The 25,562-nt window shown below is 53.1% G+C and overlaps 10 protein-coding genes across 10 annotated transcripts; 6 read left to right on the top strand and 4 right to left on the bottom strand.

The window, feature by feature from the left end:
• Positions 1-879: 879 nt before the first annotated feature.
• On the top strand, positions 880-2,037 carry ASPACDRAFT_43985 (DUF1917 domain-containing protein; the record flags this gene model as incomplete). Its single annotated transcript, XM_020201354.1, has 2 exons — positions 880-931; positions 1,022-2,037. The coding sequence occupies 2 exons, from the start codon at positions 880-882 to the stop codon at positions 2,035-2,037; spliced, it is 1,068 nt and encodes a 355-aa protein (XP_020055659.1).
• Positions 2,038-2,357: 320 nt separating this feature from the next.
• ASPACDRAFT_43984 (COG1/VPS51 family protein) lies at positions 2,358-3,269 on the bottom strand (the record flags this gene model as incomplete). Its single annotated transcript, XM_020201353.1, has 1 exon — positions 2,358-3,269. One exon carries the CDS (start codon positions 3,267-3,269, stop codon positions 2,358-2,360), a length of 912 nt encoding a protein of 303 aa, XP_020055658.1.
• A 413-nt stretch (positions 3,270-3,682) lies between these two features.
• Positions 3,683-4,450, top strand: ASPACDRAFT_29853 (OB fold domain-containing protein; the record flags this gene model as incomplete). Its single annotated transcript, XM_020199671.1, has 1 exon — positions 3,683-4,450. The coding sequence occupies one exon, from the start codon at positions 3,683-3,685 to the stop codon at positions 4,448-4,450; it is 768 nt and encodes a 255-aa protein (XP_020055657.1).
• Positions 4,405-9,078, bottom strand: ASPACDRAFT_79232 (SKI complex subunit tetratricopeptide repeat protein SKI3). The gene is made up of 3 exons (XM_020205349.1): positions 8,907-9,078; positions 8,610-8,810; positions 4,405-8,547 (listed from the first exon to the last, which is right to left on the bottom strand). The coding sequence occupies exons 1-3, from the start codon at positions 9,020-9,022 to the stop codon at positions 4,587-4,589; spliced, it is 4,278 nt and encodes a 1,425-aa protein (XP_020055656.1). The 5' UTR covers positions 9,023-9,078; the 3' UTR covers positions 4,405-4,586.
• Positions 9,079-9,257: 179 nt separating this feature from the next.
• ASPACDRAFT_1901974 (sterylglucosidase 1) lies at positions 9,258-12,400 on the top strand. The gene is made up of 4 exons (XM_020198773.1): positions 9,258-10,079; positions 10,138-11,069; positions 11,128-11,446; positions 11,507-12,400. Exons 1-4 carry the CDS (start codon positions 9,696-9,698, stop codon positions 12,158-12,160), a joined length of 2,289 nt encoding a protein of 762 aa, XP_020055655.1. The 5' UTR covers positions 9,258-9,695; the 3' UTR covers positions 12,161-12,400.
• A 1,030-nt stretch (positions 12,401-13,430) lies between these two features.
• Positions 13,431-17,205, top strand: ASPACDRAFT_79230 (karyopherin MSN5). The gene is made up of 2 exons (XM_020205348.1): positions 13,431-16,310; positions 16,361-17,205. Exons 1-2 carry the CDS (start codon positions 13,451-13,453, stop codon positions 17,032-17,034), a joined length of 3,534 nt encoding a protein of 1,177 aa, XP_020055654.1. The 5' UTR covers positions 13,431-13,450; the 3' UTR covers positions 17,035-17,205.
• Positions 17,206-17,415: 210 nt separating this feature from the next.
• Positions 17,416-18,457, bottom strand: ASPACDRAFT_79229 (putative NADH-ubiquinone oxidoreductase subunit GRIM-19). Its single transcript, XM_020205347.1, has 4 exons — positions 18,373-18,457; positions 18,071-18,177; positions 17,806-17,958; positions 17,416-17,696 (listed from the first exon to the last, which is right to left on the bottom strand). The coding sequence occupies exons 1-4, from the start codon at positions 18,421-18,423 to the stop codon at positions 17,648-17,650; spliced, it is 360 nt and encodes a 119-aa protein (XP_020055653.1). The 5' UTR covers positions 18,424-18,457; the 3' UTR covers positions 17,416-17,647.
• Positions 18,458-18,707: 250 nt separating this feature from the next.
• Positions 18,708-20,112, top strand: trm10 (tRNA (guanine(9)-N(1))-methyltransferase). Its single transcript, XM_020205346.1, has one exon. It carries the CDS (start codon positions 18,846-18,848, stop codon positions 20,085-20,087), a length of 1,242 nt encoding a protein of 413 aa, XP_020055652.1. The 5' UTR covers positions 18,708-18,845; the 3' UTR covers positions 20,088-20,112.
• Positions 20,113-20,540: 428 nt separating this feature from the next.
• Positions 20,541-23,172, top strand: ASPACDRAFT_43977 (uncharacterized protein; the record flags this gene model as incomplete). Its single annotated transcript, XM_020201352.1, has 3 exons — positions 20,541-20,559; positions 20,735-22,293; positions 22,351-23,172. 3 exons carry the CDS (start codon positions 20,541-20,543, stop codon positions 23,170-23,172), a joined length of 2,400 nt encoding a protein of 799 aa, XP_020055651.1.
• Positions 23,173-23,690: 518 nt separating this feature from the next.
• On the bottom strand, positions 23,691-25,343 carry ASPACDRAFT_52711 (putative oxidative stress response protein Oxr1; the record flags this gene model as incomplete). The annotated part of the gene is made up of 3 exons (XM_020202649.1): positions 23,691-23,835; positions 23,920-24,923; positions 25,326-25,343. 3 exons carry the CDS (start codon positions 25,341-25,343, stop codon positions 23,691-23,693), a joined length of 1,167 nt encoding a protein of 388 aa, XP_020055650.1.
• Positions 25,344-25,562: the final 219 nt, after the last annotated feature.

Here is a 25,562-nt window from a genome sequence, read left to right as displayed (position 1 = left end):
CTCGTCCTGTATGGTTGATCATATCTTCTTCTTGTCTTGCATATCAGTGGCCTGTATGTCTAACATCATGCAGTGAGTTTTTTCTTGGAGGATGATCCTTTGGTTCTCAAGGCCAGGTGATTGTATCTAGAAGGTCATATCTAGAAAAAAGACCACAGCTTCATACTAATTTTTTTCTTCATCTTCTGCATTCAAAGGACTTATATGTGGGCTCTGTCTCGTGGTCCTTATATTTTCCTTCGAACAAGTTCCTCATCCAAGAAAATATACACAGTAGAAAATGTCATCGACTTCCCGTCCTGCCTGCATCTACCCGACGTCACCCTCAGCCTAAGTATATATCAGAGCAAACCGGAACAACTACTTGCCAAACTAAACACCTACGCCTCGACCTCAACACAATAAAACCCCCAATTATACCCCATTCAATATTGACCACATGTCACACAAAACACCCATCCTCAAACACTCTCCCCCCCCGTTCCCCTCCACTGCACAGAGCACAGAGTACAGTAGCAAACAAAGAACCCACCTCTCCCACCCAAGATGTATACATCAAAAGCCCACGCGTCAACCCACCACCAAACCAACAAACACATCCCAGAAACACATAGATGAATCGAAAGTAATTGCGTCATGCCCTTCTCTCTCCCCCCACAGTCCCACTTTAAATCCCATCTATTACTGTAGTAGACTCCAACCCCCGCATCTCCTCTCAATCCTCACAACAACCATCCCCGGCTCTCGAACCAAAACACCACCACCCAAACCACCCCGCGCGTCCTTCCGGGCCTAGAGTTCCGCAGCCCCAACCCCAACCACAGCCACGGTTACGCTCATCCAACCAGAAGGACTTTAGGTGAGCTAAGTTTTGAACCCATGGCTTGGGATTTATCGGTCGATGATCTTTCGGATGAGTCGAGCTTTTATGGTGGGTATTGCCTTATACCTAGTATTTCATTTACTTCCTTTTTAATGCCTTTCGCCGTTGATGGGTGGACAATACTGATATTGGAGATAGGCGATGACGACCACGACGCCGAGGAGGTCAAGCGGTTAGAACATCTAGTTACGAGTTACGATATCGGCTATTACTGGAACAGGATCCATCCATACTCTTTGAACACTATTCGCCGGAAAGCGTTGAGCGCGAGGCGGAAGGCAAACGAAGAAACACAAGCAAGGAGCGAGAAAGCAGCCGAGATGAACTGGGGTACTAGTATTAAGGCGGAAGACGGGGACGATGGCGCCGCGCCGCCTCGGTGTTACAGCTCCCCACAACCAAACGCTCTAAATCGTACAACCGAAACGAAGAATGAAGAGGCGGACGGCGACACGGTTATGACGGATGTCTCTGCCTCCTCGAAGCGCAACCGCGTGAAATGCACAGCCTCGAGCGTAGCAGCTACGGGGCTGACGCCATCCAGTACCCCCGCTGATGCGGTGGGGCCGTGGATCTATGTCGCAGCACCTCAGCAGCCCAAAAGACCGCAGCAGGCGGATATCGCGAGACTCGTGGCGGACGGGACGCGGGCACTGCATCGGTTCGAGAATGACAGGGCCGCGTTGCAGGTGCAGCGGGACAGGGCCCCGGCGGGTTCGAAGCAGGCGGCAACGCGGGCGTTGCACCGTCGGCGGCAGGAGCTGGAGAACGAGCTGTTCGTGCTCGCGAGGCAGACGGGCGTCGTGTCCGGGAAGTGGATGCTGTTTATCACGGCGGATCGGGTCGATGAGTATTGGACAGTGGTGGCCGAGGCGACCGTGCGCGGAGAGCTGGGATTCGGAGCCAAGGTAGCAACGGATGATGGACAGGCGAGGGCGCGACTGATCGCAATCTATACCCACGATCATGAGGACTGCGAGGACGTGGCTCGGGTGCTGCGGAGAATGGTAGAGTTGGAGCTTGTCAAGGCCAATGAGAAGCCCATATACTATAAGTGTGATGCGTTCACCCATCTGGAGATCATGGGGAACAATCCGTGGGGATTGAAGGCGAGTCGGTTCTCGAGTCGAGACGTGTTGCGGGATGAGTTGTGAGCTGCTGGATGTTTGGATTGTTGATCCAGGAATGTGTACATATCGACCATTTTAGCGTATTCGCCATGCTTTGAGGCTTGAGACGGACTTATCAGGCTCAACATGCCGATCCCGTAGCTTTGCATGAGCACCGATTGACGATGGGGATAGACAAGTCAGCGACCGACCTGAGGCCACCCTTATCATCATTGCCATACCAGGCAAGCCTGGAGGGTAACGTGCTGTTCCAACCCCAACAAGCCCCATGCCATGATCAAGCACAGCGAAATTGATCAATGCTTGTTTGGTCCCCCCACTATAAACTATCACGGCGCCTCACCTCAAGACGACTCGTCCCCTCGATCCATCACCTTCTCACAAGCCTCCCGGACCTCCGCAACCCCCTTGACCCCCTCCCACTTCAGCAGCAACTTCCTCACCTCCTCCCAATCCTTCTCCGCCTCCTCCGCCTTCCCCTCAGCCACCAGCTTCTCCAACCTCTCCGGCGCGGCCAGCACCCACTGCACCGTCAGCCTCTCCGCCTTCCTTCGCTCCGCCCCCACCGTCGCCGCCTTCGCCTCCCGGATCCGGCGCTGCTGCTCCTCGCCCTCCTGAATTAGACCGCCGGCCGTCTCCGCGACGAACGCAATCGCCGGCCCCAGGGTCTTGGTCATGGTCAACGGCGCCCCGCGCTCATCCATACTGCGCCGCATCTTGCCGATCGTCTCGACCGCGCGGATCAGCTTGGAGTAATTGTCGTACACCAGCGCCTTGCGCTCGCTGTCCAGCGTGCGGATGTCCCCGACCAGCGTGTTCTCGGCCTTCAGCACCGTGGACAGCGACGAGGTGGCCAGGAGGTGGTTGACGTAGCGCTGGGGGTCGAAGTCCGGGCTGTCGAGTTCCGTCCCCGTGGCCACGACGGATGATGATGGGTGGTTGTTCTCATTGACGGAAGGGTCCTCGCTCGGACGAGGGATGCTGCGAGATCGGCGTCCGGCGCCGCCAGTGCCGGCAGCATCGCTCGGCCGGAGGTTGTAGTAGTCGCGGAGGGCGGCGCGGTTGCGGCGCGGGTGGAGGGACGGGGAGACTGCTCGCGCGGTGGAGGGGGTCGAGGAGGCGCTGAGCCCTCCTCCGCCGTTGTAGCCGAGATTGGTGTTCAATGTGTCCAGAGAGGGGCGATGGGAGGAGGTCGGGGTGGGAGAGTGGGCGCGCGATGAAGCAATTGACGGACGGGGGGAGGAGAGTGTCGACATTGCGGTGGTTGTGGTGTGAAAGGGAGGTGGGCTGGATTGTTTGGTGCTACCTATGCGAGCAGTAGAAAGACAATAAAAGAGTGTAAGACACGTATATGAGTATAACAGAGAAAGGTTTAATCAAACCCGATGAATGGAAGTTGATTGTTGAAGAGGTGTGTAAGTAGGAAGCCGGAGGTTAAGGGGACGTTCTTCCCCACCCCAGATTCCGCTCCGCAACCGCAACCGCAACCGCAACCAACGTTGAACCCAAACAATTTCTCCAAATTTCCCGCTCCTTTCCCCTCACAGCAACGCAACAATTACAATTCAAAACCATGCTCTCAACCTCCCCCACTTAGAACCTCTTTCTCCCAAGCCCCAGCTCTCTCTAACCTCACTTAAAACATCCATCCAAAATTCTCGTCAGAACCATGACCACCCTAGAATCCCAAATCTCAGCCCACCTCCACACCACCAAAGCTCTCCCCGTCTCCCCAACCTGGCTAAACGGCTTCGTCTCCTCCACCACGACCGCCCTACAACGCAACGTCCCCATCTCCGCCCTGACGCAAACCGCACTCTTCCGCATCCTGGCCTCGGACTTCCGCGACTCCCTGCAAACCGATAACCCATCCGCCCTGCTTCCGGGCGACATTTTCGACCCCTCCGTGCAGGAACGTCGGCTCCCGGGCCCCGTCCCCGTCCAGGTGTTGGATATCGAGGACATCGGCACGAGTCTGTGGAGTCAGGTCGAGGCGATCGAGCGCGTCGAGCGTGGGGAGGCGATCCGCGGACGGGAGATTGTCAGGGCTGTTAATGTTGGTGGTGGCGGTGGTGGGGGCGAGGGTGATGAGGAGGAAGGGGGTGGAAGCGGAAATGCTGCTGGTGCTACTGCGTCGTCCGAGAATGAAAGTCATGGTCCGCATCGGTTGATTGTACAGGACGCGGCGGGGACGAGAGCTGTGGCGATTGAACTGAAGCGCGTTCAGGGGATCTCGGTGGCTAAGCTGGCGATCGGGGCGAAGATGGTCATACGGAATGCGACGGTGGCGCGCGGGATGATCTTGCTCACGCCGGACTGCATCACGCTACTGGGAGGGAAGATTGAGAGTATGGATCAAGCGTGGAAAGAGGGGAGGAAGGCTAGGTTGTTGGCGAGGATTACGGAGATGCGAGGTGAGGATCAGTCGTCAGGTTGATACCGCTGACGGAGAGGAATATTTGCATTTGTGGTATGGCCCCCCACCTTCTCTTCTCGTGACTCGTTTCTATCTAATAGCTCTTTAAGTAGATCTTCGTCTATCTCACATTTGGAAAGTGGTGCAAAGGTAGCGACTATTCGATCGTCGAGACTGCATGATTCAGCTCTTCCCACCCCGATTGCTGCCATGGTGCCACCATAATCGCCCTCATTGCGTCGCTCGCCTTTCCGGTCTGTGCGTATGCAGCAGCAAGATCAACGGCTTCCAGGTTGCTGCGGGGAGGGACGCTTCGCAAAGCTCTCTTGACGGCCATCTCAGCTGGGTACAGCTCCTGCGTAGCCGATGACAATTCCACCCAGCCTTGCGGTTCGGCAGGCGATCTCATCACTGCTGCAGTGGCTTCTCCGATCCGTCGAGTATCCCCAGGAACATCCGAGTTATCTCCATATCCCAGGGTAGACACCGCAGTGAGAAGCTTAATGAGCTTGCCGCGCTCATGGATCTCTATGTCATCGCGAGTGATCATGTTGCGGAGGTCGGATTCAACAGCCTCAACCGCGTCTCTATCATCATCCAGTAGCGCAATAGCACCGAGGAGGGTGACGGCGCCGATGTGGTCAGGATACTCTTCGACACAGTCGAACAGCTGCTGGCGAGCAACGGCTCTTTCCTCCTCCCCGCCCTTGGCCCACAGCACCTGTGCCAAAAGGCACACAACCTCTGGGGCATTGTCCGCCTCTCCAAGCGCATCACGGAACATATCAATAGCATTGTCCATGGACTTCAGGTAGTAGTGTGCCAGCCCGGCGGTCAAATGCGCTGACAGGCGTAGCTTCTTGTTCGTCTCAGGATCGAACTTCTCTGCGTCCTCTTCTCCAGAGAGCATAAGGGCTGTTTCCGCCTTTTCCGCGGCTTCCTCGTACTCATGACGGGCCAGAAGAACACGGGCAATATCTGCGTTGGCCTGCGCATATCGAGAGAGGGATGCGGCTGACTCTGAGACTTCGTATTCGGCCTCCACTCCCGCACACACAGTTCGCAAGCTCGTTTCGGCATCCGCAAACTCACCAATTCTTTCCGCTAGAAGGGAAGAGAGATGGACGAATGGCAAGTCGGAAGGCTCCTGGCTGGAAAGCTGGTGAAGGGCGAAGAAGGGCTGGATGAGTTGCGAGATTTCGTTAGAAATGGAAGAATCGGACATGAGATGGTCGAACAAGGTCATTGTGTATTGTTTCTTGGGCAACCGTGACGATGAATTGGAAATGTCGAAGGCGTGCTCAAACAAGCCTCTTGCTTCCCGCGAGTCACCGAACAAAAGAGCAAGCAAGCCCTGGCCAACCCAAGCCGGTGCATAGTCTGGATCGGAAGACTGTGCCCGGGTAAAGGCCTCATTTGCCAGCTGAATGTCATTGTGAAGGAGATATAAGGTTCCTAGATTTGTCCAAACCTGGGCACTGCGATCGTTGAGATGCAGGCTTCGCACGAATGAATGCTGGGCAACCTTGGGACTCATGCTTGTGGTCGCTACACCAAGTGCATTCCAGAATTCCGAGTTGCCGGCTTCCAGTTCAATGGCTCGCTTGAAGCAACGCATGGCCGTCTTGACGAATTTGCGAGTCTGCTTCTTATTCTCGGAGGGTGAGCTGAGCTGCAGACTTCTGTAAGCTCTGTATTCGGCCCAGCCGAGGTTATACCAGGCAACAGCCTGAGCATGGGTATCCCGGAGTGAGACCTGGATGGCACGTTTGTAGGCTAGAATGGCGGCATAGAGACATTTGTTTGACGGGCTGGTGCTATCGTCTTCAGAGGTCAGTGAAACGAGGATTTCCGCGCCCACTTCGTCCACGTCAGTCATGATGTCCAAGACTGTTGGCTCCAGTTGGGTTGTGAGCAGGCTCTGCAATTCATCGATCGGCAGTCTGTCTGCCTTGGACTTCACGTAAGAGAATAGACTGCATGCGTCTCCAATGCCCTTCCAGAGGTTGAATACATCGACTCTTTCCATGGCAAGTGACTGTGCTGCCGAAATCGCTCGTCGCGCAAGCTCAATGCAGTCATTGTACCGTCCCAGTTCCAGACTCTTCCAAGAGCTTTCGGTAAGCGTCTGAAGCAAGGCGATCAAGACGCCAATCTCCGTTGGCCTGACTTTCAGCACATCCTCGTACCTCGCGATAGCATCGTCATAATCGGCAAGCTCCCGCTTGACATTCGCAAGCATGTATCTCGCAAACCAGATCTGGTCCTTGTCGGTGCTCGAAAGCGTCTCCTCCAAGGCTTGTGCGTGCTCGAAAGCTTTGGTCGCAGCAATATACCTTCCGGAGTGGTGGTAGCTCTCGCCTAGACCGACCCATGAATGGTAATCATCAGGCTTTATTCTCAGCGCTGCTTGGAACGACACAATGCTCTTCGGATATTGCTGTTTGTTGATTTGGACACTACCCAAAGCTGCGTATGGCCAACTGTAGCCCTTGCGCTTAGAGCCCGGAGCTGGCTTGGCTTTGCCAGAATCCACCACGCGCTGGGCTACGGCTTCGACGAGGTCCCAGTCCCGCTGGTTAGCGAATGTGCGTGCCAACCTCTCCGCAGCTTCGATCTCAGACGGGGACAATTCAAAGGCTTTGTGAAAACATCTTTTGGCTCGGGTCTTGTCTTTCTTGTAGTCTGCATAGTACAATCCAAGGCTGGTATAGGCGGGCGCGAAATTCATGTTGGTCTGAATCGAAGCAAGGAAACTAGCGTAGGCACCGTTACGATCCTTGCGTGCAGCTGGTGATGGATCGATCTCCCACTGACAGTAGCCTACCCTGTAGAGGATTTCAGCTTTGAAGTCCCTATTTTCCGATTGTGCCTCGCGGAGCTCTGAGAGCACCTCCTGAAGACCCTCAAGACCGGATTCGAGGTCGCCATTGAGCGCGCGACACCAGGACAGCTCCCCTCGAACTTTGATGTTTGATGGATCCCGTGCCAGCGCACGCTCCAGAAAGTTCACAGCTTCTGGATAGTCCTCGTCGACCTCAAGGATAAGACCGATTCCAAGCAGACAGCTCGTCGAAGTTGGCTTCCGCTTCAAGATCTCTTCGAAGATGCCCTTCGCCTCAGGGTGGTAGCGAGGGGACTGGTGGTAGATGAGTGAATTTGCAAGTATGATGTTAATTGCATCGGTGCTGTTTGCGAGATTGAGCCCGGCCCGCTTGACCACGTCGTGAACATTCCGGAGACCTTTACGACAGATGTCCGCGGCACTCTCGTACTCTTCAAGTGTCAGATAGAGTTCTCCTACAATTCGATGTGCGACGATCGAGGTTGACGAAGTCTCAAGACCTTCCACCATCAGGAGAAGATGATCTTGAGCAGCCAACTCATTCACCTCGCCATTGTTCTCGTCAGCTTCGGGTTCTTCCGCTTTGGAGTCTCTCCTTTGCTTAGGTTCTTCCGGCTCCTTCGTCTCTTTGGGGAAAGGAGAGATATCACTAGCAAGGAAACCCTTAAGGACCTTGGACAGTCCGTCTTCGGGAAAAAACTCGATGAAGTCATCGAGGAAGTTTCGATCCCATTCGTGGAAATCTTGGACATCATGCCACTCCAGCACAATCTTCCAGGCCAGTTCGAAAGGATGTTTGATGATGACCATGTCACGAGCAGCCTGCAGCACCTCCACTCGCTTGGCATCCTTCTCATTTGCTGGTAGAACTGTCAGGAAGTCATAGGCGCGCTGCAAAGACTTCTCCTCATAGGTACGTCGAACCTGGTCGTCATGAGACCAGTCCACGATCCCGCGGTAGAGCTGCTCCAACTCGCTGCGCTTGAAAGCTTCCCTCTTGACCTCCAGTGTGACCTGATCGATCTTTGCGCCGAGACGAGTGCGTCTTTCCCCGATCTCCCGATTTATATATTCTTTCTCCTCCGACTCCGTTATCTCAATCAGACGGAGGTAGGTATGGGACGGATGCGGGATCCTGCCTTGAAGATATTCGTAAAGCGGCGACGATGGGAGGTGCAGCTCAAGAGCCTTCTTGTATTGCGATCGAGAACCATTTTTCTTCGCGAAGCCGACATACTTGTCCAGGAGGTCCTGACAACGATGCTTGTCATCGCTAAGGTTAGTCAGTAGCTAGCCCGATCATTTAAATGAGCGTACGGGGATTTAGACACGTACACTTCAGCAAACAGTAAGCCAAGTTTGATAACTGCCTCACGATATTGATCAAGCTTATGCGCGCCTTGTTTCTCATACAGGTTGATGAGGCCCTGCCAGGCTGTTTTGTCGTTGTCCTTCACACGAATAGCTGAAAGGTAGGCCGCTTCGGCTTCACCGTTCTTGTTCAGCTTGTCGAGTGCGAGACCCAGAAAGACATTGCTAGCGGGCAACCCAAGTCAGACACGCGCAATTTGCGGGAATGAGGGGGTGAGAATTTTAGAGGATGAGGGGTAGAGGGGATGAAGTGATACGCACGCATGGTAAATTTGAGGGTCTCTCTGGACAATTTCTTTAGCTTTCTCGGCTGCAAGCTCGAAATCCTTCGAGTCCAGCGCCGTGCGCACTGCCTTGAGAGCCGCTTTGCTTGCCATCTTAAGGCAATCGCTGCATGGCCTGGCCGGATTCCTAGGTAGCTTGGTGCTTGGTTGAGGGGAATGCTGGCGGATTTGGAGCAAGTTACTTCGTGATTGAGAAAAGGCCGGGCGGGCTGTGTGGGGAAACCCAAGTGGGAAAAGGTACGTCAGAGGTTCCGCCGGATCGCTCGTTATCGGTCTCGGTCTCGGAGCTGGAGTAATAACTCAATAGTCAATTACAGACCTTGTCTTTGCTGTTGCCTGTTAACACATGTCCGCTAGCCCATAGAAGAGGAAATTGCCAATACTAACTTGACGCTTCTTGTTTGTGTCACTGAAATATAGATAACTTCTTTAATTCACTTGACCCCCCGGCGCCAAGTCTGTTACCGTTGGCTTTGTGACTGGCGTCGCCGCCATCAACCAGCTGTTCCTGCAAGGTTAGCGCGGATACGATCGACACCTCACTTAGTCCAGTCAGTTTGTAATGACTGATGTTTGTCTCTTAGTGATTGAACTATTTGAAGTGCTGCCGCCGAGTAGGATTGGAAACCAGTCATCAGCCTAAGTCACATTGTCTTGACGTTCTCTCCTCCATCTAGCATTGTTCTGCCCTGCCCGCAGATCCGTGAACACCCGTTCATCTACTTCCATCATTGGTTGTGGTATCGTGCGTTGAGACTGAGAGAAAATGGGCCATTATCGACTTCGAATAGACGGTCAAACATTTAAAGATGCAAACAATCGAGAAATAACCTTGAGAGGGATCAACGTCGCCGGCGAGTCGAAATTCCCCAAGAATCCTGACACTCCTTCCTATGTCTCCGATAGCTTCTTCGATGCGGACAATGTCTCCTTCGTCGGCCGACCCTTTTCTCTTGACGATGCACACACCCATTTTGCCAGACTACGCAAGTGGGGCTACAATACAATAAGATATATCTTTACATGGGAAGCGATAGAGCATGAAGGGCCAGGGAAATATGACGACGAATGGATCGCATTCACCATCGAAGTCCTTCGTATTGCGAAACAGTACAAGTTTTTTGTCTTCCTCGATCCGCATCAGGATGTGGTAGGTTTCCGTGACTCGCCGGATTACTATCATCATCATCCCGGCTAACAATGTGAAGTGGTCCAGATTATCAGGGGGATCTGGTGCTCCCGCCTGGACTCTATATGCGGCAGGATTCAACCCTCGATCGTTCAAGAAGACCGAAGCAGCCCTGGTGCAGAACACGTACGACAACCCGGCTGAATTTCCGAAAATGATATGGAGTACCAACTATACACGTCTGGTCTGCCAGACCATGTTTACATTATTTTGGGCAGGTCGGGACTTTGCCCCCAAGGCCATCATAGATGGCATGAACATCCAGGACTATCTGCAGGGCCACTTCATTGCGGCATGCAAGTACTTTGCTGAAAAGATTCATGAGGCTGGGGATATCGAAAGCGAAGTGGTCATTGGATGGGAGAGCATGAATGAACCTCACAGAGGTCTGATTGGATTCCAAGATATCTCTGTGATCCCACCTGAACAGCAACTCCAACTGGGCACATCGCCTACTGCTTTCCAGGCTATGCTTACCGGGTCGGGACGTGCATGTGAGGAGACGACCTGGGCTTTTGGCGGCTTTGGCCCTCATCAGACCGGCAGAGAATTGGTGGACCCAGAGGGCGAAATCGCTTGGTTGCCGGAAGACTACGGTGACGAGAAATATGGTTGGAAGAGAGACTCGAATTGGAAGCTGGGAGAATGTCTATGGGCTCAGCATGGTGTATGGGATCCGACATCGGACCAGTTATTGCGAAAGGACTATTTCGCCAAACACCCTCGAACAGCTGAACCACTAGACTACGATGTCTTCACCAATACATATTTCATGGAACATTACCGGGCTTATAGAGATGCTCTTCGGAGCGTGTGGCCGGATGCAATCATGTTTTGCCAACCTCCTGTCATGGAGGTTCCGCCCGACCTAGAGGGAACGGCGGACGATGACCCTAACATGGTGCATGCAGCTCACTACTATGATGGTCTTACTTTGTTGACGAAGCACTGGTAAGTGAATTGGCTGTGTCTCTCCGCGTATTCCCTTTTTTGACCATGACCACTCTAGGAATCGATTGTACAATGTGGATGTAATTGGGGTACTTCGTGGCAAGTACCTCACACCAGCCTTTGCCATCAAAATTGGAGAGTCGGCGATTCGCAATTGCTTGCGTGATCAGTTGAAGTTTCTAAGAGACGAGAGCTTGAAATACATGGGCACCCACCCCATGGTTTTTACAGAGATCGGCATTCCTTATGACATGGACGACAAACATGCCTACAAGACGGGTGATTATAGTAGTCAGGTCAGCGCTATGGACGCCAATCATTTTGCACTGGAGGGCAGTACGGCGAATGGTTTCACATTGTGGCTTTATACGACCACGGTAAGCGAGCAGTGAAACTACTAGATTGAGTGAAATGAATCGAGACTGACACCGTTACAGAACAATCACGAATGGGGCGACAACTGGAACGGAGAGGACCTATCGATCTATTCGGTCGATGATTTCGAGCTTCCCAGCGGGAAGTACTCCGACTTGGAAACCGACTCTCGGGTAGAGACCGACCCTCAATCACCAGCATACTCCGAAAGTCAGGGTAGTATTCAGCACCAGTCGATAGGGCCTGACAATCTCAAGAGTGCCCTGTCAGCTCCTTCTATCACTTCGGAGTTCAGTCAGTCAAACGAGGACAAACTTGGGTTCCGTGCGGCAGAGGCCTTCATCCGACCGAGTCCGATCTTCACCAGCGGCCTAGTTTCGAAATACACGTTCGACCTTAAGAACTGCACATTCACGCTGTCACTGATTGGAAATGAAAGGTCACTAAGCGAGGCGAGTGCGACTGAGATCTACCTTCCCGAGTTCCATTTCCCTGGAGGGCACACTGTTGTCTCTGTCAGTAGCGGAGAATGGACCATTGATTCGGATGAGGTCAACTCAGTCAAGGTACAACGGTTGCGTTGGTGGCATCCGGCGGGGGCTCACGATATCAAGATCCAGGGGGTCAAACGTAAGCCCGGCGAGTCTGCCACATCGTCGAGTGATGAACTGTCGTATCTAGAGCAATGCCAGAGCAGCGGATGCAGCGTGATGTGAGTGCCCTAAGTTGGCATGGGTTCTGTGTTTCTGTCTACTTTGATATGCGAGCGCATTTTGTGGTTGTTGTCACATTTGATTTCTGAGATCTTGGATCGAGTAAGTCATGATAGTATAATTACTCGAATATATAAGTCAGCAATCATAATTTGGATAGTCATGCACCCGTGAGTTGCATTCGAGATAGAAGATGATGTACTGTGGTGTGTGTGTGTGTGTGTGTGTGTGTGTGTGTGTGTGTGTGTGTGTGTGTGTGTGGGGTAAGGCAGGCAATAGGCGGCAAGAAGTAAACAAAAGTCAAGCTGGATGTTGCTTATCGATAAGAAACCCTCCAGGAAGCGGTGAGGAGGACTGGCGGGGGAAATGGATGAACCGGTGTGGTGATTGGAGCGGGAGCGCGTGGAAAATTCTCCTGGTAAGGCGGGCGTTGATTATCTGCCGCTGCCGCCGTATCGATTCACTGTTGCTGTTGCTGTTGCTCCTCTCTCTTTCTCTCTTCCCGTACTTTCCAATCTTCCCTCCAAATCTCTTCTTTAAGCTTCAAGTGTGGTGGTTAATACACACTTCCTCACTCCGTATTTGTCTCTCTTTGAATCTTTGTTACTACTGCTGTCTATTTATTCATCCCAAATCATATATCAAGAGCAGAAGAAGGGGGGAAAAAATCAAGGAAACAAAACACCAAAACACCATCTATAAGCACTCCACTTCTCTTAGGCAGAACAACATCGGCGCCTCGCAGGGGATCTCCTTTACTGAGCCGCAACTGCCCTCCCACCCCCTTCCCCCAGACGGCGGTTGCCGTGTGTTCAGCGATTACTCAGTGTTGCCCACTTGCGCCAAACAGCATCGCTGACTTCGTGGCTGAAAGTCTCGGCGGGCAGGAATCTATTATTACCTCCCCTTAACTAATTTCCCCCTCCAGTTGTCAAAAAGTTTGCCCAATCCAATTCCGCTTCCACCACGGAAGTCTGGGAATCCCCAAAAGAACCAGAAGGAGATTTTGCAGGGGCCTAAAAGATAATGAGAACATTGCAAGTGTCACTTCAGCAATTGTCAAGGTAATCATAGCTTTTTTTTATTGTCTTTGTTTCAAGAGCAGCGAAGGAGTTGTTTTTTCCCACATCATCCATGGCCGCCGAAGGTGATCTATCGGAGGGCCGCATGGCCGACATCATCCGCGCCTTGGAGCTTATCCACAACCCGTCCTCCACCAACGAGCTACGCAGAGAAGCCTTGACCTTTGTCGAGGCCCAAAAAGAGAGCAAGTCGGCAGCGCACAATGGTTACATGCTTGCGCTTCCGGAGCAGCCCAATCCTCTCGTCCGTTATTTCGGTCTGGGTTTGTTGGATCATGTCTTGCGCCACACCTCCTTTGAAGCTCAAGACCAGATTTCGGCTATCAGGGACCTCGTTCTGAAGTTGGCGGAGTCGATCCGACCTGAAGATCCTGCTTACATCCGCAACAAGATTCCGCAACTGTGGGCCGAGGTCGCCAAGAGGAGCTGGGGCTTGGATTGGAATTCCATGGACGAAACGCTTCTTCAATTCTGGAATGCAAGCCTCGTGCATAAGGAATTGGTACTATCCATTCTCGAAACTCTGTCGGAGGACATCTTCTATCGTGAAGATACCGTATCATCCTTGCGTGGCACGGACCTAAACCGGGCTATGGTCGAGATCTGTACGTCCCTGGCCATCTTCGAGGAGATTCATCCTAAGAAGGATAATCTTGAGCTGCGTTGCGGACCTGAGGGATGGATGTCTCGCATTTGCGCTTTTCTGCACGACTGTATCGGGAACATTCAGAACTCGAAGCAGGCCCGGGACTCCGCACTGAAAGCGCTTGCCACTCTCAAATCTCTCCTGACATGGGCAATCCCCAAGGCCGTGCTCTCGTCCAACTGTGTTCCCTGCATTGCCAGTGCCTTCACCTGCAATGACGAGCTTGTGCTCTTGGCGGCCGTTGAAGCTCTGCATGCGCTGTACAGCAGGTCTCACGTTGAAATTGAAGGATTCCAGCCCTTGGTACACTTCATGTACGAGACTCAAGCGCTCAGTGTGCTGCAGAAGCTGTACGAATGGTCAGTTGTGGGACCAGACGATGTGGACGACACCAAGTATACTATTTGCAAAAAGCTCTCCGAGATGATTTCTTACATCGCGGGATTTCTCGAAGAGAAGGCATTTTCGTTAGAAAGCGCACAGGGCATGGACCTACCTTTCTTCTTTCATCTTACCATTACTGTCATCCAAAATCAAAGTCTCACAATCTCGATTCCTGTCCTTCATGTGTGGTCTAAATTGATAGCCTCCGAGAGGATCGGAAACACGGACCTGGTTATTGGTCTAATCCCTTCGCTGCTGAGTATTTGTACTGAGCGCCTCATTCGCTGGGAATCTCTTCCTGCAGAATCCGACAATCCTACAGTGATGTTCCTTAATGAGGACATCGACACAATCCCCGAGAGACACGCGTTTGTCGGGAACTATCGCCGATACTGTTCCTCCATCATCGAAACGATCGTCCAGAAGCGACCCCAGGATGCCATACCTCATATACTTGCCGGAATTGACGGAAACCTAGACGATCTTTACAGCGGCGTGGAACCTTTCACCGTGAAGTCATTTTCAAAGACCTCTATACCCCTTATGCGGGCCGATACGCAGTTTGCGGTTGTCGAAGCAACACTAAAAGGGTACAACAAATGGGTATCTGCTCATGGAAAGATGCCTCAGCAAGATGAACAGAAGCGCAGCGACCTGGAACAGATCTTGGAGGCATGGGCTTTCAAATTAATGCAGCGTAACTTTGAAGATCCGGTTTTGAAACAGAGAGTGATCAAGCTCATTGTCGATATTTCCGCCAGAGCTCTCGACAAGACCCCGAGCTTTGCGCTCAAAGCATTGGAGTACATCTTGATGACCCGCCTCCCGGACCAGCCAGAGTATCCCGTCTACTCGGAATCAGTCAAGGAGCTTCACGGTCTTGCCAGTCATGAGCTCCGGCGGTTGGCCATGCGCTACGCAGACTACTTCTCTACGTTTTATGACATATTGGAACCCAAGATCAAGGAGATATCCATGGCCAACCGGGTAGACGATAAGCTTCAGATGGAGCTCACTTCGATCCTGCTTATCATCATGCAGCGAGCAAATAATGTCGAACCCTACCTTCGCCAGTCTCGTCTTCTGTCTTTCGTGGAGCCGATTAAGCAAGCATGGCAGGAGGAAGAATTCCGGACTGTGAGCTCAACATTTGAGGGCTTTTGTGCTATGCTCGGACTACAGAATGTCGGAGCATATATGCAGTCCAGACAGGCTCAAAAGCTTGAAGACTGGTCCTCTGTCCCTCTGGACAATGAGGGTAAGCTTATTCAGGAAGAAATGACTAGGAAGTTCCAGCAACTACCTTTGAGAGGCACCAAGACGATGCTGGCCGTCTCTACGGATAAGCTCAAAAGGTCTGAACCAGCATATGAGCTTGCTTGCAATGTATGGCATGATCTTATTCCTATCATTTTGCCGACGCTTCTACAGTTAGTCAGTAATGCTCATGCCTTCCACAATCCCGGCAACTGGAAGGGCTTGCCCGCAGACATGGCGCCGGTCGTCGAACGCATCTTGACTGATAGATTTTGGCAAGCCGGGATTTCCACTGGTAGCCGTGATGAGTTCTATGCTAAGATCACTGCATCTCGTGGCTCAGTCGAAGGATTCGCCTCATCTGTGAGAGGCAAAATTCGAGCTGTGCGTGAAGCGTGCTACTCAATGTTGTTCAGCATGAGCCGACTACGGGAGAATTTCTATGGATTCGCAGAACTCCCAGGTCCCCTCTCCCAAGCTCTCTTCAAGGACGCCGTCCACCTTTCCTCCCATCAGTTCTCTGTTCTTCTCAATATTTCACGTTGCTTGATTGATGACTGCCCGGTTCGCTTCCGAAGCAACTTTCTGCCTCCAATGCTGGCCACCCTCTTTACCAGCATTGACAAGAAGGTCACATCGGAATGGGAGCTGATTGAGCAGAGAAAAGAGGGACTTGCTGAGTCTGACGACCTGACTGACGAGATGAAGTCCGAGAGTATCTTGCGCCAGTTGACGTATTCTGCGGTGATCATGGTAGCAAGTCTGCTTGATCCTCAGCGTGGTGGTAAGTCAAAGGGCGTTGAATATTTGGACGCATGCTAAACAGTAATCTAGATCCTGACGACGAGCTAGCAGATCCCAGCGCTCTGCAGCCTGCACCAGCACTCTCGGACTCTATCCGGCATTTTATTCTTTCTTCACCTGAGATATTTGAACCAGTTATGCTTTTCTGCACCCATGCCCTTCGTATGCGCGATACCCGTTGCTGCAGCATCATCACCCGTGTCATTCGCTCCATCCTGCAAGACTTTGCCCCTCCCAACAACACACCTACGACAATCACCATCCGCGAGTTCATCTCTTCCGAGGTCCTCAAAGCTTGCATCACGTCCGTGCATGAGCCCTATTTTGTCGACATGCAGAAAGATCTTGCTCAGCTCATTGCGTCTATCTGGGTACTCTACGGCTCGAGCAGCCCGACCCCGCGCGCAGTTATCCTGAGCCTTCCTGGCATGAGCGAGCAGCGAGTAGCCAATGCAGAAGCTGCGCTGGTAAGGTCAACTGCCGCAAGACAGCAAAGAGCCTTGATCTTGGATCTTCTAGAGAGTCTGCGAGGCGTCAGCATAGCTGAGCAAGGCAAGATCTTGGGTTCGCGCGAGGACCGCCGGAAAGCGCGGAGCGCCCTGCAGGAGAGATACATGACGAGTGAGATGGAAGGCCAGCAGAATCAGAAAGTCGATATCAACGACGGACCGGATCTGTCCGGGGTGGCGGATTTGTTTGGTTAGGATCGCACAGGTTATAGATTTTTTGGGGTAAGACCGCTTCACGGTTTACCCCTTTGTATAGTACGGCGGTAGTTTACGGCCACTGCCGTTACAGCTACCTCTTTATCGGGTTGCATAGCTACTACTAAAGAATATAGACAGCTTGTTGAAGCCACCTGGGGTTCAGGGAGCGAAAAGTGTCAAGGTAATTCGGGCAAGCGCAAACAGCAGTCGCCGAGTTGAGATCATATAGTATAATTGCCGATAGCCAGTGTCTCGAAGACGACCACGACGGCTCACTTGATGTCACTTATCTCGCATGAACGCTGCAGTAACCCACCTTCTCCTCTGCCAGCTACGTATACTTCATCTTTCTACATGGAGGCGATCATCCTAATTGGGCATAAACCAAGATCCATACCATAAAATACACCCTTCAGGATTCAGTCACCCCTACGCCCATAGACGCAACGAGTCGAAACTACCTCTTTGAAAACACAAGAACAAACCTTGGAGAAAAAAGCACATTCGCAATCCTAGATAAAGTACAGTACAGTACACAATGAAAACAAACCGTGAAGCAAGAAAAGATGTCTTCAAATTTTTTTGTATTTGATTCTCAGAAAACTTCAGTTTACTCAGTAACCTGCGAAGGGGTATAGGCGAAAGTAGGGCGGACGAAGCTGTTGTTTTTCGGTATATTAGTTTTCCATAGTATGAACCATAGCATGAAACATAGCATCATATTCGACACCGGGAAACAGAGAGAGGTAGGGGTTGGGGCACGCGTACCGGTCAGAGTTATACACCCGGTTCTCCGAGCCGAAGAGCTCCTGCTCGCGGGCCTTGTCGGCGTAGTAGCGACGGACCTGGTCGCGGTCTTCCTCGGCCTGGAGGAGGGGGATGATGTGCAGACGGCCCCAGAGTTTCTCGCGGCCGAGTTCGCTGGGATTGTTGTTAGCTTCGCTTCTTTTTGTCCAAGCTGTCTGTTTCTGTCTCTCTGCCTGGCGAGGGGTTGGGATTGCGGTGCCGAAGGAGGGGGTGAGGCTGGACGTACTGCATCTCACGCATCGAGTAGTATTGCTTGTACAGACCGTAGCTGACGGCTCCGACCATTCCGGCGAGGTAGACGATGGGACGGAAGCCGCGGACGGGGACGTTGCGCTGTTTCCATTGAGTTGGGCGTTAGTTTATATCCAGTAGAAGGGAAAAGTGGTTTATTGATTTGTCTGGTCGTTTGCCATTCGAGGTTGCACGCGCTGGGATATGGAGGGGAAATTGAATCAATGGTATGGCATCGATCGATTGCATCCGGGGTTGGCGCCGAATCCCAGGGTAACTTGGAAGGGTCAATCGCACCTTGTATTGCACCTGGTGGTAGCCCCCAGCGGGGGGCATGTCCTGAGGCATGGTGATCGGTTGGGAGGGAGGGGAGTGGACGATTGGTTGTGAGAGCAGGTGAGTCGTACCGTACGGCCGGGCCGAGCTTCGATTTGGAGATATGATGCCGTTAGTGGTTTGAGGTTGGGAGAGTGTGACGGTCACGTGGTGGGCGGCGGATGTGGTAATGCGGGCTGGCTGGGTTCTTATTGGTGGGGTGTTCCTTTCCCCCATGCCGGTCCGAAATTCATTGATCAATTGTTCTTGAAGTCATTGTCGATTGTTCCATTTATGAACAGCGGAAGTTGGGATCTTTTGGATAGCTGGGCCGGTTTGGCGAGATTATATACTATATTTACAGTGTCTAATTGGAGGACCCTTTTCTTGAGAGACTTTTGTTGTTGGGCTTTGTCTCAATTGTGAAGAGTTCTTCGTCGCTTCGAGAAAAGAAAATGGAGGAAGGTCGTCCCAGAAAGTTGGTCAAGCTCGACCACGACGACTCGCAACAACCAACACCACCACAGCAGGACACAACGATGGCGGAGTCGAGTCCAGTGCCGGAACCTTCAACTGCTCCAGTCGAAACCCGCGATAATGATGATAATACCACCACCGCCACAACAACAACGAACAATGGCGCCCCAAGCGACCCGACCGACGAGACGGCCCCGATGTCCAAGCGCGCCATGAAGCGCCAGCGCCGCCGGGAACAGTGGGAGGAAGGGCGCGAGCAGCGCAAGGTCAAGCGGAAGGAGCGCATCCAGGCCCGCAAGGAGCGCCGGCGGGCGGAGCTCCAGGTCGCAAAGGACGAGGGCCGCGAGGCGGAGTTCCGCAAGGAGCACGAGCGCACGCCCGCGCGGTTCCGGAAGGGCACCCTGCTGCCCCTGACGCTGATCCTCGACTGCAGCTTCGACGAGCTGATGATCGAGAAGGAGCGCATCTCGCTGGGCTCGCAGCTGACCCGGTCGTACTCGGACAACAGCCGCGCGCCGTTCCGGTCGCACCTGGTGGTCTCGTCGTTCAACAAGCTACTGAAGCAGCGGTTCGATACCGTGCTGGCCAAGACGTACGAGAACTGGAAGGGGATCCGCTTCCTGGAGGAGGACTTCGTCGAGGCCGCGGAGAAGGCCAAGGAGTGGATGGTCGTGCCGGACGGCGGCCGGTTCGAGGGCGTCTTTGCGGACAAGGCCGACACAAAACCTGAGGACGGCGAGGTGGTTTACTTGAGCAGCGACAGTCCGCATACCCTGACGGAGCTGAAGCCGTTCAGCACCTACATCATCGGCGGACTGGTGGATAAGAACCGCCACAAGGGGATCTGCTACAAACAGGCCGTCGAGCGGGGCATCAAGACGGCCAAGCTGCCGATCGGTGAATACATCCAGATGGCCTCCCGTCAGGTCTTGGCTACGAACCATGTGGTGGAGATCATGCTGAAGTGGTTGGAAGTGGGCGACTGGGGCAAGGCTTTTATGGAGGTCATTCCCCAGCGCAAAGGCGGCACTTTGAAAGAGTCGGTCAGTGAGTCGGGGGAGCCGCAGGATGGAGAAGATGAGGCAGAGGAGGAAGAAGAGGGAGAGGGGGAGGAAGATGCCAAAGAAGAAGCCGAAGCTATTCAGGAAGCAAATGCTGTTGCACAAGAGCAGGAGCAGGAGGAACAAAACGAAGCAGTAGAAGCCAAAGAGGGCAATTAGATTGGAGCTAGAACCATGGGAATGTAATGTATGTATTGTACGGTAACTACTTGTAACTGATGATGAAATTCACATGATTGGCATGCACCGCCACCCGAGCCACAGATCGATCAACGCCACAGCCGTTGCCACTCGATGACGGCAGAAAACAACAACAGCGGAAATCAAAACATTTTATTTTCTACTTCACTCACTCCAAGGCGTCGCCTGCCATCCCACACTCACAAGTCGCAGTCGGTTTGAGTCAGCCTGCCGTTGACTGTTCTCTGCCACTGTTACGAAGTTCTTCAACTCTCGGCTACACCAGGGATTTATTCTCTTCATACTTCTCTTGCACCTGGGTTGATCAAACACCCCTGCTCCCCTAGCAACAGGATCTCCCCTCCCTGATATCACCCGTCACCCGAACAAACAACCTGTTGCTGTTGCTCTGACGCCCGGCCAGCTGCAGCCATGTTCATGCTCCGCAATGGTAAGTTTCTCTCACTTAGCTTTTGGTCTAGGCTCAGTAACAGATACTTTCACTTTCCCCATTCACTTAACCCCACCATCGACCCCTCCTTCCCTCTCCCCGGTCTCACCTCTTCATCTTGACCTCATCCCTCCACCATCACACGCTAACCATCTACCCTTCTTCTGCTTTTCAGTGAGCAAGTACCTCTTCGGAGACACTTCCAAAGAATCCATCATCGAAATTCCTCAAGGACAACTGTACCTTGTCCGCCCTCTATCGCCCAAGGGATACTCAGAGCTCATCTTCAAGGACGCCGCTGCCTCCATCAGACGCACCGGGCAAGAATTTCAATATCAACTCGTCGTTCAACGAGCTTACGAGGAAGGGGAAGAGGAGCTTGCTGAAGACGACGACGAGCAAGGTAGTGACAGCCTGGATAAAGACGAGAAGGTCTTCCTGCTCGACCAAGCCCTTCACTTTCGTTCTGAGGTCCGCGAAGGTGGTGCCAAGATCCTGGCCTGGAGAGACCTCAGTGGCGACGTAGGTGATCTCTTCGAGTTTGTCTGCGACTCGTCCGTACCGGCGGACAAGGTTTCCACCTTTGAGTTGGCCGCCCTTCAGTGCCAGTACGAGCGGACATATCGAACAAGCTCGCAGAAGGCTACTCGGGAAGAGCTGCAAGAGTTCTCATTCCAAGAGGAGAGGCCCATCCCGTCAGCAAGTCCCATCTCTTCGCCCACAAAGTCTCGCGACCACTCCATCGATTCTCCCGACGCAGCAACTGCCATGGCGAGGGACGTGGAATATTCCAAATCAAAGGGCTTGATCAAGCCTGCTGCTCAAGACGAATCGACTGTTGCTCCGCCGTCGGCTGCGCAACCTGAGCCTCGGGAGATTCTTGCGCAAGAGAAGGCCGAACTGCACCTCTTCGATTTCCCCACTGGAACTTTTGTACAGCAAGATGCCAATATCACCGCGACAGTCTCCGAGGTTGGTGACTGGCAATATTGGCTCCAGATTAGTGGAGACGACAAGGAATGGCTTGGCCAGGCAGTCGTCGCTGATATCAACCCTGTCTTCAACTTTGAATACTTGTCCTTCATCTTCAACGCCTACAGCGAGGACGGTTCAGCCTACTCTTGGCTCCTGCGCTTCCATGATCAAGAGACGGAAGAGAGATTCCAAGAGGGTCTCATGCAGGCGCTGTGGGAACAGCTGAACGAAATGAAGTGGGCCAAGGTCAAGGAGAATGAGAAGGAGTATGTTTTGGACGCCTTCCAGGATCTGACCATGGAGGACGCCGAGGAGCGCGAAGCCGAGGCTGAGGCCGAGGAGGAAGAGGAGTCCGAAGAAGAGGACCAGGATGAGGGCCAGCGTAGCGAACACTACGATTCCGACGAGGAGGAAGACGATGTGGTGACCCGTGAAGATGACGGCAATGTCAACTCGCAATTGGCCGTCGGTTACAAGCACGATCGTTCGTTCGTGGTTCGTGGTTCTAAGATCGGCGTGTTCAAGCACACCCCCAACAACAACCTCGAATTCTCGACCAACATCTCCAAGGTTGAGACTCCAAGTGGCAAGCTTTTCAGCCCGAAGAAGGTCATGCTACACGCCGAAGATTCGAACATGATCTTGCAGAACAGCGATGACCCCAACTCCCTCTACCGCATGGACTTGGAGTACGGCAAGATTGTGGACGAGTGGAAGGTGCATGATGACATCCCCGTGCACACATTTGCCCCGGAGAGTGTAAGTTAATTTCCACATTAGTACCCGTGATTCAACGATCGCTAACTTGGCGCCTAGAAATTCTCTCAAATGACGTCCGCTCAATCCTTCATTGGTGCCTCGAAGAATGCTCTCTTCCGCGTCGATCCCCGTGTGGCCGGAAACAAGCTGGTGGAGTCTGAGCTGAAGCAATACGCCAGCAAGAACGACTTCTCCTCTGTGGCCACCACGGAGAAGGGATACATTGCCGTCGCGTCTAACAAGGGCGATATCCGCATGTTTGACCGACTTGGTATCAATGCAAAGACTCATATTCCGGCGCTGGGCGAGCCCATTATTGGTCTCGATGTGTCTGCCGATGGTCGCTGGGTCTTGGCCACTTGCCGTACCTACCTCCTGCTCATCGACGCCCTGCAGAAGGACGGCAAGAACGAGGGCAAGCTAGGCTTTGAGCGTTCTTTCGCCAAAGACTCCAAGCCGCAGCCGCGTCGCTTGGGTCTGCAGCCCGCTCATGTCGCCCAGTTCCAGCACGAGACCAAGAAACCAATTGCTTTCACTCAGGCTCGCTTCAACACGGGTGTTGACTCACAGGAAACATCGATCGTCACCGCTACCGGTCCCTTCATCATCACTTGGAGCTTGAAGAAGGTCATCGCTGGCCGCAAGGACCCTTACACCATCAAGCGGTACGGTGAGGAAGTCATGGCCGACAATTTCCGCTTCGGTTCGGACAAGAATGTCATTGTTGCGCTACCCAACGAAGTCAACATGGTGGCGAAGAAGAGTCTGCTGAAGCCGACACGTGAGAGTATTGCTGGTCCCTTGCCCATGACTCCTCGGCGCCGTACGCACTGGGGCAGTCGTCTGGGCAGGGACGACATTGTCAACTCGCCGTACTGATGCTGATTTGGTGGTTTTTTGTTTCAATTTAGTGCATTGCATACCCCTCTCTGTTATTAATTTTTTGAGTCTGTCCCTTCTACCTACACCTTTTGTGTCATCATCACGGATTGTAATGTCACGATGGAATTCTCTGACAGGTGGGAGTGGGAATGGCGAATGATACGACGATGATACTTCTCCTAGGTAGCTCTATGTAGTGGTAATCAAAGTACACGAATTATGAGATGACGATGAATTATCCGAACACTGGCCACAGCACTGTTGTAGGCGCTGCCCTATACTAACTCCGGATGGGTATTTCATCTGCCTCGCGCCCACCAAACCCCCTCCTTCCCTGATTCATGCCCCCCGGCCGGGTCAATGTTCAGATTATTATAGACCATTCTGCCCGCAGACCATGATCCCCCCTCCCCCTTTGTTATAACCCAGCAGCAATCAACTTACAAATGGCCGATTGGAGACACACACTTATACCTTATTGCCAAGAACCGGGGGCCTCATTTGCGCGCCTGTCCCTAAGAACCGACATACCAAACCTCTACCCCGAGGATATCGAACTTGACGCCTTCATCCGAGAGCGGCTCATTGCCGAAAGTCTGCGACGCGGCACTGACGCCTTTCTCCAAGCTCGAGTCCACCCAGAGCCCGTAATGCCCATCCCTAAACCAAACCACCCGTGTGTTAGCACGTCCAATATAATAATCCACCCTTGTTGAATAAAAGAGGGAGGGAGATAAAACTCACCCCCCACCAAGACTCAGAAACCCCGTCTCACAGAACATCATATAATCATTGACGCCGCTGTAGGGGAACGCCTTGAAGCGGATCTGCTCCGGCGTCGCCGTCCCACTACTGCTATGTTTAGGGGTACTCGTCCCAGGAACCGACAAATTACTGGGGTTACGGGGCAAGGGACTCCGGCTCCGCAGGGTGGTCGACCGTCCGGCGTGCGTGGTGTCCGCGCTGGGCGGTAAAGGGAGCCCGGCGCGTTCGAGCGCGGCCAATGCGGCATCTTCTTGATTACTGGAAGTGTTGCTGATCGTGGACATCGATTGTAGGAGTTGGGCGGTCGAGGGCGGCTGTAGCACCGAGGCGCGCCAGAGGAAACACTCGCCGGTGCCGAAGTAGTGCGAGTCCGGGTGCGGGGGGTCGGTCATGTAGGCGCCGAAGACGGCGCCGGTGCTGCCGTTGTTTTTGGTGGAGGTTGTTGTTGTTGTTGAGGATGAGGTGGTGGAGGGGGAGGGAGAGGCGTCGCGGATGATCAGCACGTAGCCCGCCCGCGGGCTGCGTTGGGAGATGGCGCGGCAGTTCTCGTACAGGGTCGACAGCGAGGCACCGTCGCGTTCCAGGCTGTAGGCTAGGCGCCAGGTGTCGCACAGTTGGAGGCGGGCGGGCACCAACAGCCGAATCTCTTCGGCCAGGGAGCGCGTGAGCAGGTAGTCTTCTTGGTTGTTGTCGGGGTGGTGGCTGGAGGGGTCGGTTAGGGTTAGAGGGGTCAGTGGCGGGGGTTGGAAGGGGGAGGCGGTTCGGACGGGCGTGAAGAGCGTGTTGGCTGTGGATGATGCGTCGGTGGGCGTGGTGTTGGAGTGCCAGGGGCGGCGCATCGTGCTGCTGTCCTTGTTGCTGTTGTTGTTGCTTTTGGTGGATCGAGGGTCGGTGAAGCGCCGGTAGAGGCCTGAGACGACGTGGGTGACCGGGTAGGAGAAGTAGGAGGCGGCTGATTGATGGACGGAGGAGGATCGCTGCTGCTGTTGGTTGTGGTGGTGGTGGTTCTGGGTTGAAGCTTGTTGTTGTTGCTCTTGGGACTGGTCGAGCGGTTGAGGGGATGAGGAAGTACTCGAGGACAGCGAGTATGACGACATGCGGGCGGAGATGTTCAGGACTTCTTGCAATTGAAGTGGTGGAATTGAACGAGCGTCATAGATCGATTTGGTAAGAGTCAGATACTGACAATGACTATGGAGGGGAGGAGGTGAGAGAAAGAGGAAGACGAAGCAAGTGGAGAGGAGAAGAAGAGGAGAAGAGGAGAGGGTGGATGATGATGAGGTGTGAACAAGATAAGGACTTAATCAATCAATCCATCAGTCAATCAGCCCACACCAATTTAGTTCACAGGATCCTCAAGTATTCATATAGATCAGACTCTTTACACTCCCATTTATCACCATTATTCTATCCTTCTATAGACGATTCTAGACTTTCGATAAACCTTGTACAGCTATTCTATACAGCAATTGGGGCCTACTATTTGCCATGTTCCACTTGCTGCTTGCTACCCACTAATTGATTGTCTCCGTATCTTTTTGTACTGCAAAATATCTTCAATTGCAACCTCCCGCACTCCAGCTCTGTACATTTATTAAGCTCTACCCCAACACCGCAACATG

The sequence above is a fragment of the Aspergillus aculeatus genome (genome assembly GCF_001890905.1).
Source record: "Aspergillus aculeatus ATCC 16872 unplaced genomic scaffold ASPACscaffold_9, whole genome shotgun sequence".
Classification (NCBI taxonomy): domain Eukaryota; kingdom Fungi; phylum Ascomycota; class Eurotiomycetes; order Eurotiales; family Aspergillaceae; genus Aspergillus; species Aspergillus aculeatus.
The sequence above is the reverse complement of the archived record's forward strand: the minus strand, read 5'-3'. Positions and strand labels throughout refer to the sequence as shown.